Below are 12,002 nucleotides of genomic sequence, written 5' to 3'. Positions count from 1 at the left end.
GAGATAACACGTCATAATGAAGATACAGAAAGAAGAACATATGACCTTTGACCCCACTTTGCACAGACATGATGGCATCTGAGCAAAAAGTGGTTATTTTGTGAAATGATTCTTGTAACATGGTCTTTGCGTGTGCAAAATATGGGAGAGATAGGACATGTATTCACCAAGATGCAGGATAAAACATTTATGACCTTTGACCCTAATTTACATACCCAAGATGGTGTCCGATCAAGTAATTGTTATTTTATGAAATAATGTACGTGACATGAACAAAACATGTGCAAAATATGGGATTAATAGCCACTGTTGTTGTTCATCTATTGCACAAAAAGTAGTAGAAAGAAAGAAAAATAAAGAAAAAATTATGTTATTTTTATAAAAATTTGAAGGAGAAGCATGACAAAATCAGAAAAAGATAAAGTTAGGAAAGGAAATTAGGACTAACTAAAGAAAAAGAAGAAAAAAGTGTTTAAAAAAGATAAAAAAAAAATATTGGCAGGGGTGAGCCTCGAACCAGGGACCTTAGGATTACAAGTCGGATGCGCTATATGCAATGACCTATTTCATGCTCCATAGGCCCTGTGTATTAAGCAAAATGACGCTGCATCGAAGCCACGTGCCATTTTTCAACCAAGTTTTTCGACGTGATGCCGACGTCGTATGAAATAAATAGAGGGCACATTTACGATAGCTCAAAGTCTCAGCTACAACATACTAAAATCTGGGAAAAATTCACTGAAGCATAAGTGAGCTAGTGCTCAAAAAAGATAGTCATGTCAATTTTCACTGCCAGGAAAACTGCTCTCCCATAGAGATAACACGTAAACTGGTCAAATTTTACAAGGATACTTTCAATCCATTTTTACGAGGTGATGACGTTATCCAATCAAAATGTTGTTTTTACATGAATGAAAGAACATTTCATAAGCTACAACATACTGAAATCTGGGTGAAAATTGGCGAAATTTAAGTGAGATACGTTCGAGTAAATTTGAAATTTGATGACGTCATTTTGAAAATTTAGTTTTTTTACTTTATTAAGAAATTTGATATCTTTTAATCATTTTTTGAGTATCGCCAACCCATGAAATGACATGTACAACTCATCAGCTTTCAGAATATGTCAAGAAAATGGGGGGGGGGGGGGTCACCGTCCATCCTGACGAGTGAAATCCGATTTAAAATCGGCGGTTTTTTGGCATAGTTGCACTGTGTATCCCCATTGACGCACGCGCGGAATTTTGAATTTGACGGGCCCGTATGAATTCATATTAAGTCGGATCGACTTGATACTTGGTAGAAATATTCCTTGACATTTTGGACATCCGATCCGTGTGAAAAAAAACTGAAAATTTCTATTGCAAATGAGCTGTGCGTGCGTATATGCGCGCGCGCGTGCGCGTCCGTCCGATTTTTTCAATTTTTCAAAAAATGCTCCAAATGGTCTGAAACGTGTGCAAAAAAAAATTTGAGCTCGATTTGAGCATACAAATATTTCAACGCGCGCGTACGCGCGCGTATCAAAAGAAAATGAAAATTTTGAGAATATGAGTAGAATGCGCATAACTTGAAATATATGTGACGTAAATCTCATTGAAAAACTTCATTCCATTAATGAGATATGATTGAGAATGTGTTTTCATATAATGACGTCATAGTGACGTCACGGTCGACTGATCACTTTGATTTTAGTTTGATTGCCGTCTTTGGGACACGATACATACATGGCATAAGTTTGAACTTGATAGGCAAAACACTTTCTGAGCTAACCTCTGCACAACTTTTGGGGAGAAATAAAGAAAGAAGAAGAAGAAGAAAGAATCCGTACAGATACAGAAGGTGATCCGAGAGGATACTCGGATCACATAAAAAGAAGAAGAAGAAGAAAGAATCTGTACAAAAACAGAAGGCGATCCGAGAGGATACTCGAATCACCTAATAAGCCCGCGTAGCTTGCCAGTAAAGGTGTGATTTGAACAGTGTAGTGCGGACTGTTTATTTGTCGGGGTCAATGATGATGTATAAAACTGTATACAGTTGAATGGTCTTGACTAGTGCCATTGAACAAGATTTCGCACTCGAACGACTTTTCTCCTCGAACGAAATCTTTAAAGTTCCTGTCACACCTTTCTGGGCAAGCCCTGCGTGCGACTTGCGAAGAACAATTTTGCACCCGGAGGTCTACGAAGATGACTCGCACATGACAGTACTTGGCACGTATCTCACCCGTAGTACCCAGAGTTGCGCACGCAAGTCCTATTTACCCGCAGCCAAGTTTAAAGCCGTGTCACACCTTTCCGGGCAAGCTACGCGGGCTTGTGGCGAGGAGGTAGTTTCCAGCACGTAGAAGATTTTCCGCTGGCGAACAAGAATGTTTGCAATTTTCGCACTTGTTTCTTACCTGCTAGACGTGTGCTACTTAGCTTCTACTTGCGTGCATTCCGTGTGACCTGCGTGAGAGCTTTGAAGCCGATCCGTTTTCTGTTACGAGCGACTTATGGGTACTGAGAAGTACCTGCATTGGAGTTGCCTGCGAGGTGCTGCCGGCAAGGGTCTCCTACTGTTGTTCTGCGTGTACCTCTGCGAGCGAACCCCACGACTCACTCGGAACAAGTTTTGACCATGCTCAAGGCCTTGTCATACCGTATCTGGGGAAGTTTTGCGGCTTGACTTGCGGGGAAACAAATTTGCTACCAGGAGCTCTCTGCAGTTGGTCCGCACCTGACAGTACCTAGCGCGTATCTCGCCTGTAGTTGCCCGGAGGTGCTCACGCAAGTGCGATTTAACCGCAGCCAAGTTTTAAGCATGACCAAAACTTTTTCCGGGTGAGTCACGGGGATGCCCGGAGAGGTCCATGCAGAACGCCAGTAGGAGGCCCTTAGCAGCAGTACTTCGCAGGCAACTCCCACGCAGGTACTTCGCAGTCCCCGTATGCAGCCAAGATGATGACATTCCGTGGGACTTCTGCCATTCCTTCAGAGGAATTCCTTCACTGAGTTGTCAACCCCCACGCGACTGGTACAAAGGTCACATAGTATACCCGCAAGTAGAATTTAAGTAGAACGCATCCAGCAAGTAAGACACATGCACTGACTTGCCCGAATCCTTGTTCGCCCTCAGAAATTTCCGGTATGCTGGAAAATCCCTACACGCAACAAACCTGCATAGCTTGCCGTGAAAGGTGTGACAGGACCTAAACATGGTTGCGGGTAAAAAGATTTGCGTGCACACCTCCGGGTGACTACGTGCTAGATACGTGCTAGGTACTGTCATGTGCGCCTCATTCCGGGGACCTCCTGGCAGTTGATATTGTTCTTTGCCCGGAAAGGTGTGACACGGCCTTTAGGCCCTGTCACACCTTCCCGGGCAAGTTACGCGGGCTTGTTACGAGTAAGGATTTTCCAGCAAGCAGGAGAATTTTCTACCGATGGATAATGATGTTGATGAGATCCGTACTTGTGTTTTACCTGCTAGACGCGTGCTACTTACCTGCTACTTGCGTGTATTCCTTGTGACCTGCGTGAGAGCTTCAAAACCGATCCGTTTTCAGTTATGAAAAGACAAGGACTGCAAAATATGTGTTACAGCTGCGAACCTGCGATGTGCTGTCGTTATATAAAGTCAAAAGCAGTTGACCAGCTTGAAGTACGTACATTAATTGCCGCGTGGATTTATACCCATGCGCCAGAAGCGCGTGTCATCTGCAGTGTTACGAATTTGCCCATGTAATCACTTTAGAATGTGGTTCAATGTTTTATGATCATGTGTATGCGATCACACGTGCGCGATCGCGAATGTTTGTAAACACCGCCGGTTATGTAATCTTAATGTCGAGTTATTCGTTTTGAACCGCAGCCCCACACATTTCGCCAAGGTTGAGTTTAATGTTGTGAATATATTAAGCTGGGCGTGCCTGATGGGATTTTCCATGTATGTGAGAATACTCATGTTAAAAATCCATTGCTCGCGTCGGTCGACAATCAGACTCCGGTTAGAGAGGACCGTTATAGCTTTCTCAACGTCCCGTCCACGGTCTTGGGAGATATTGCTTTCCCTAAGGCTGCGTTCACATAGAAGTATACTATTCGGGTATTCGGGCTCGTTTTTCGAGGGCACGCGAATAGCTTGAATCGAACGAAAGGATTTCCTCACACCGGTTCACATAGGAGGGCACTATTCGAAAGTACCGAATAACAGCGAAAAGTATAGCAAAGTGGGAATCGAACTTGTTCGATTTTCTTGCAGCGTATACCGTCTCTCGTTTATGAAATAATGACAATTTTGGTCTGGATTTGCCCTTTAGCAAAAATAAGCATGTAGACTGACATTCTGATGCAGTTTAGAAATTGTTAATAAGATTTGCTAGGATGTAGGAGGAAGAAATCCTCACTGCATGGGATGGTGAGTTGACGGTGCGGGTGATGGTGTATTCGGGGCCCGAATAGCGAATACCGAATAGCGAATACCGAATACTTCTATGTGAAGGCAGCCTAAGACAAGTATTCTGCGAACTGAGTTAAAGTGCTAAACAGCAGGATAATCCAGGAGACGCCAACTTGCTTCTAGCCCGTTTCCCTTCGACGACGACGGCGTCGATAAGTTTTCGTTGACTTGGCCAGGCGAACCACCAGGTGGTCTGGAGCCAACGCCCACCTGTGATTGCTACACGGCAACTAGTGGGAGCCACGCCGAGGTCGGGTCGATCCAGGGCGCGTCGAGACTGTGTGAGTGGCAACGCGCACCTGGCGGCCAACGCCCTTCTGCCCGGCGTAGTCGCGGAGCTGCAAGCTGACCTGAGTGAGATAGCGTCGCCCGCTGATCCGACGACGTCCCCGTGCATCGACGCGTTCTCCACGTGATATGATAGCGTCTGGCGTCGCCTCCCCGTCACGTCGCAGATGAGTTGGCCCCGACGGGCAAAACCCTGGCCAGGTATCACATAATCTGTCTTTAAGTTATCTTTTGTTGAAACGATCCATTCTAACCTTGAATTGTTATGATTAATTTTGCTGCAACGCTTTAAGTAAGAATGATTATTCCGGTTGAAACTGATTGTTAAGCAAATTCTTAATAAAGTTCCGGAAGATTTGTTCATTTGAATTCACCGAGACCGCCTCGTATTTATTTGTGTGAACTTGACCTTAACAGCAGGCATTCTACAAGCATGATACAGGAGTTTTACTGGCAAAGAAAATTGACCTGCATGCTGGAAAATCCCTACTCGCAGCCAGCCCGCAACACTTTTACAGACATGAATACAGACACACGTACATCTCCCCTCCGTACCCACACACGCACTCGCTGCATATTTTACAAGAAGCGCAACCCTGCTAGACAAGAAGTAGGTCTACCAACGTATCTGCCTTTTCTACATTTGTGGCCGACGTTTTGGAATCATTTCTACATTAGTGGGCGTTTTCTACATTGTGGACGACGTTTTGGAATCATTTCTACATTTAACCGTTTTCTACATTGTGGGCGATATCCAGTTTCTACATTACATTTTGTGGCCTACGTATTTTTACATTTGTGGTTCAACAGGGGTCGACGCATTCCAGTCGACTGTGCTGTTCTAGTCTCAACAAAGAGTTATGCTGTTCTCTCCTGCTCTCTCTCGAAAAAGAAAGCAAACAAGCGAATACCCCCAGCAAATTGCTTAGTGAATATAACAGGTATCATCTTATCATGGAATTTCATTCATTGAGAATATCGAACCTATCCAGACGTAATGGAGAAAGCATCTTTACCAATCTCTGATCACGGTGTGTGCTCCTTCCGCGAATGAGTTCACAAATGAACTCAATGTGATTCTGGGTGATACAGAAGTCCACTTCCAGTTCTCTCTCGAGTCCATTTTTTGAGATCAGGTGCAGGAACATCCTCACAGACTGCTCCTCATGCTTGGAAGTGCATAAAATGAGGAATACGTTCTTACACTTTGTTATTGTAATAAGTGATTCGATACTTTAAAAGGAACATATAGTTTAAATGTATAGAAATTTAAAGCTTTAAACTTTATGGCCACTATCATTATTCAAATTTACATGTACAAAAATATAGAATAAAGCAATGCTTTAGATATGTTAAATCTATTTGACATAGCAAAAGAGTTAAACTCCTATTGGGAACTATGAAACTATAACAATTGTGATTATTTCTAAGGTGATTACAACGAAATTTAATTTAAACATGATATCAACATAAAAAAGTTCCTCAGTGCCTTTACGACAGCGAAACTATTCAATGACTCTGACAGATACACACCTTCCATGGCTCTTCATTCTTCTGCTGAGGGATTACTTCAGCAAACAAATGCGAAAATGGTCCATGTCCCAGATCGTGGCAGAGAGCGGCGATTACCACGCAGCGGATTTCAGTTTTTTCAATCTCTATATTTTCATGAACTTGTAGACTGGAGATGAGTTTCCGTGCCAAAAAGCATGCACTGGGAGTTAGGAATTAAAAAAGAAATAATGTTGCGAACCTGTGCTTCCCGACATAATCTAAAAATCAATAGGTAAATGCCTAGTGGCAAAACAGTTCTTGCAGAAAGTATAGAATCAGAGGAGGTATACCATAAGTAAAGCTTTTAGAAAGCAGAAAAAAAAAGTAATGAAATATCATCATGCGTTTTGTCAAATATTTTGTCTGAAATTCAGAATAATATCAAGATGTATCAAAAAGAAGTCGTTCATAATAATTATGATCATTTTTTTTTTTTTTACAATTTTTGGACGTAGTAGCAATAATTGTTGCTTCGAAAATGACTAGGAGCCTATACTGCACAGTGCGACTGTCAAATCCATGACACTATACAAAAGGAGGAGGTATGTATTTTTGTTTTTGCCCGAAAAACCGCAAGAGTTCTCCGAAGACCTTTTTACTAAATAAATAGTTGTGATATAGAATATCAATAAAACCGGTTGTTGGCAGAAAGTACGAAAATTGATTGTATCGCGGGCAGCGATTTTTTTTTCCGTAACCCTAACGCATCGAAATTGCCAATTGTGTCACTTGAGCAAAGACTATCAGTGTAGAGACGTATGGCCGAGTGGTTAAAGGCGACGTCTCAGAGACGTGAGGTTGCACACGTGCGGGTTCGAACCCCATGAGTTCACAAAACAAAATGGAGTCGCGGAGTGGAGTGGAGTGGAGATCGAAGTGGAGAATATTTTCTGAAATTTACTTAAATTATTCGGATATACATTTCGGAATTCGGTTACATAGTAGAGCAGAAACACGGAGCATCGAAAAGGCAGTTTACGTTAAGGTAAGCAAACTCTGGGCTATTTTTTTGTTGCAACTGATTGACAAATTGCCCTACATCGACGTAAATGAGCACTGAATTGATCAGAATCTGGGCTATTTTGTTGTTCTTTGCACAACTTGCACCAGTAACCCGAGGTTGAGGGCTGAATTTCAATTTCCCGCCTTTTGAAAGGGGGAACCGATATGGCCGCCTGTACGGCCTCCTCTGCCCCCCTAGACTCCCATCAGGATTCTGATGCGGGCACCACAGAGGGTATGGAGGGAGAAACCTCTGTGGATTTGGACTTTCGTGTAGTTAAGTCTAAGAAACAAGTTCAAAGAAAAAAGCGCAAGGTGCGCGAAGAAAGTGTAGATATTGAAGAACTATCAACTAGGGTAGAATCGTCCTCAGACGGAGAACATGAAAACTCTACATTTGGCACCCCTAGATCCAAACCTCCCGACCTGAAGGTGTACATTTCACCGATTGATTCACGCAAATCCTTGAAGAACATCAACCTAATAACGGCCGCTCGTGACATTCAGAAATGTTGTGGTTCACCCCTAAAGTTTATCAAGCCAACCAAAGATGGCATTATGGTAAAGTGTACAAACCAAAAGGAGCGTCAAAAACTTCTGGAAATTCAGTCAATAGGCAATGTACATGTGAAAGCTCGGGAGGAGGGTCTCAACGTAAAGGGTGTCATTTCTGGCGTGCCGATAGAAATGTCGGATATTGAGATACAAACGGAATTAAAGAAACAGAGAGTATCGCATGCAAAGCGAATCATGCGAAATGATAAGAAACAGAATCAAAGCAAAGAAGAAAAGAGTGACAAAGCAGCACCCACCCCGACGCGCAGTGTCATTCTAACATTCGAAAAGACAGAATTACCAGAAGAAGTGACCCTTTGTTTTCAAAAATCCTCCGTGAAGCGGTACATTCCCCCCGTGGTCAGATGCTTTCATTGTCAGAGATTCGGCCACACCATCAAACACTGCCGAGCTAAACAAAGATGCGTCAGATGTGGGGAGATGCATACATTTGACCAGTGCCAACAGAAAGACGACCCGAAATGTATGAATTGTGGCGGAAAACATTCCGCGGCATACAATGGTTGTAAAATGGCTAAACAGGCTCAGGAAATTCAGAAAATCAAAGTAGTGAATAACTTTTCCTACGCCCAAGCTGCCCGTCAGTGGCAGGAAAAAGAAGAAAAGACGCAAATCCCACACAACCAACCAAATCAATTAGGTAAAGATAGTCATTGTAATACGACACAGGCAGTCACAAAGAAGAACGGGCTAAACAAATCGGCAAGAGCACCTGTTACTCCCAACCAGAATAAACAGGATGATGTAACTGAACAAAACCATGGCAGTGGCATTCAACAGGCAAAAGACACAACCATGCCTAGACAGCCTGAGACAGAAGCCCACCACTCCGTACGAAAGAACGAGGAACCCACCAAATGGCACTCAAATTTTTTCATGTCAGCATCAAACCAAGATATTATTGGTTTTATGATTCACGTGATTCAGACTTTTATTAAAGATAAGTCGGAATCAGAATTGCGCACTATAATAACAACCATAGCTGAGCAATTCTTACCATGTCTCTAATGTCACATTGTGTGATAACAAGTTTATTCATCCTCCAGTGGAATGCACAGGGAATGCACTCACATGGAGGAGATTTAATAGCATATATAGAGTCTGAATGTCATGAAACAGTCCACATCATATGTGTACAAGAAACATGGTTTAGACATAACCAGGCTTTCCAAATTCCGAATTATACATGTCTTTCGAAAAATCGCACAAACCAGTGTGGAGGAGGCGTGCCTTTTTATATACATAACTCATTGTATTTTGATTACTTGACAGATGATAATGATGTAGAAATGCAGACGATTAAGCTGTATATAGAAAATTCAGAAATCTCGATAGTTAACTACTATAACCCATGCAAAAAGATCAGCATGGAAATCATGAAGGCATTAATGACGCATGTAACAAACTCCAAGAAAGTAATCATTGTTGGGGACTTTAACTCCCACAACACTTTATGGGGCAGTGTAAAAACAGATAATAATGGAAGAATAATTGAAGAGTTTTTGTTAAATACAAATTTGGTTGTTTTAAATGACGGATCTGGTACTAGAAAGGACCCGTCCTCGGGAAAAATGTCATGTTTGGATTTGACTATAGTGTCAGCTGAAATGGCTACCAAATGCATCTGGGAAGTCATACCAGTGGAACACAGGAGTGACCATGTTATAGTTGGTACAAAGTTATTTTTAGGAAGTACATTGAAATCCCGCACTGAACAGAAAGAAGTGGGAAGGAAATGGTCAACAAAAAATATAAATTGGGCCATATTTCAGGAAAAGTGTGAGGAAAAAATAAACGAAAGGTGTTTCGGAAGTTTTGAAATATCCACATCAGACCTGCATAGTAAATTCATGAAATGTTTGACACAAATCTTAGAAGAAGTAAGTCCGATCAAATCAAAGGGCAAAAGCAAGCCAGTTCCATGGTGGACAAAAGAGTGCTCCACGATCATAAGAGAGCGTAACCGAATTAGAAATAAATTAAATAAACATTGGACTAAGAAACTGCAAGACAATTACCATTTCAAAAAGTCTCAAGCTCAAAGAACAATAAGACAAGCAAAAAGAAATTATTGGTTATCTTTTCAACTCGGTCTTAATCGTTTCACGTCAGTATCTCAAATCTGGAAAACGGTAAAAACCCTCAATGGAACCCCTTCCACCGGTATACCAACCATCTCAACTTTAAAAGTGAATGGGCTTCCCATTGTGGAAGATGGGAAGAAAGCAGATTACTTGGGAGAATACTATAAATCATGTGGACAGGAAGAAAAATCTGATGACATAAATACAGCGTTTGAAGAAGTGAAATATTCCGAAAATACATCAATGTTGTCTGTCCTAAATGAATTGTTTCATATGACGGAGTTAGACATGTATATAATATCCAGGAAAAGGTCTACCCCAGGAGAAGATAGGGTAGGATACGAAGTATATCAGCATTTACCTGAATCATCAAAATCAGTACTGTTACGAATATATAACAAGATATGGGTAACAGGAGACATACCTGAGTCCCTGCTGCATTCCATATTGATACCCATTTTAAAACCAAATAAGATGTCAGACAAACTGACATCATATCGACCGGTAGCTCTCATCTCATGTTTTATGAAAATCATGGAAGGAATGGTGAAAGAACGTTTGATTATGTACATAGAAAAACATAATATTTTGATCCCAGTACAACAAGGTTTTCGGAAAAATCGAACATGTGTGGATAACATTGTTAATTTGGAAAATGAAATTCAGAAACATCTGAAAGTGAACGCCAAAACCTTGGCAATTTTTATTGATTTAGAGAAAGCTTTCGATTCTGTGTTGAATAAAACTCTTCTCATAAAGTTATCGAAACTGGGCGTATGTGGGAATATGTACTTATTTCTAAGAGCATTTTTATTGAAACGTACTTTTCAAGTTCGAGTTGGGCATGAATTATTCAAAACAATGAAACTACTGAATGGGCTTCCGCAAGGGAGCACATTGAGCCCATTGCTATTCAATGTTATGATGTCTGACATTCCGCTCAGGACCGACATCCACACCTTGTTGTATGCTGATGATTGTGTAATCTGGCAGTCGGGAAAGGACAGAAGGATAATGACCACTGCGTTAGAACAACATTTGAACACCTTGGATGGGTGGTTTTCATCGTGGGGACCTAAAATCTCCCACACAAAAACCACACCTATGCTGTTCTCTCACATTCCTAAGGAGGCTATTTTGTCCCTCAAGATAGGGAGAGAAATTTTGACGACAAAGGATGATTATAAATATTTAGGAGTGATCTTTGATAAGAGGTTAAATTGGAGAGCCCATATACAATTGTACAAGAAGTGGCATCCAGATGCAAACGTAAAATCAATATACTAAAGAGTTTAACTCATGTGAATTGGATTAGAGGCTCCAATGATTTACTGTCTGTATATAGAGCAATAATTCGTTCTTTGATAGATTACGCCTGTGAAGCATATGATTAGCTTCATCGTATGTAAAAAAACATTCTCAATTCAGTACAATACCAAGCTCTCAAAATCTGTCTAGGAGCCAGTATAGGCACCTCTCTGACAACCCTGCAAGTAGAATCAGGTGAATTACCACTAGATCTGCGTAGGCAGATGTTGACTGCTCAATTCCGTAGGCACATCGACACTGTTCCAAACCATCCCTTAATACGGGATATCAAAAAGTGCTGGCAATTTGATTTTTACGAAAGTGAAAATCCCCACAACCCTTTCGGTGAAAGAATCATGAAAAGTGAAGACATATTATTTTCCCAATGTATGGAAAGAGTACAACCTTTTCATCAACCGTTTTGGCACTGGCAGATGCCAGCAGTGTCCATGGAGTTAAGTTCAGACATGATGTTATCAAAGTGTGATCATGTTATACATCAGCAGCAAATGGCTCTTGAATTGATAAACAGGAAATGGCAACATTATGTTCATGTATTCACCGATGGCTCAAAGTGCCCAAAAACTTGCAAAGTGTCCGCTGCTTTTTATGTTCCTCATTGGAAGTATGCACAAGCAAAACGCATACAAGACTTTACGTCTGTGTACAGAGCTGAACTGATTGCTATTATGATGTCTTTGATCTGGTTAGAACAAGTCTCGAATTTGTATGCTGGAGTGGTTA

General features: G+C 41.4%; 1 protein-coding gene across 1 annotated transcript in view; it reads right to left on the bottom strand.

Moving 5' to 3' along the window:
- LOC140245825 (deoxynucleoside triphosphate triphosphohydrolase SAMHD1-like) overlaps window positions 1–12,002 on the bottom strand; it is a 167,707-nt gene that overhangs the window by 36,781 nt on the left and 118,924 nt on the right. Inside the window, 2 exon segments of the mRNA XM_072325326.1 lie at window positions 5,751–5,903; window positions 6,268–6,448. Of these exon segments, the coding sequence (XP_072181427.1) occupies window positions 5,751–5,903; window positions 6,268–6,448 (334 nt within the window).

This window comes from Diadema setosum, unplaced genomic scaffold, assembly GCF_964275005.1.
Source record: "Diadema setosum unplaced genomic scaffold, eeDiaSeto1 scaffold_38, whole genome shotgun sequence".
Taxonomy (NCBI): domain Eukaryota; kingdom Metazoa; phylum Echinodermata; class Echinoidea; order Diadematoida; family Diadematidae; genus Diadema; species Diadema setosum.
Note: the sequence above shows the minus strand (reverse complement) of the source record. Positions and strands in the feature narration are given on the sequence as shown.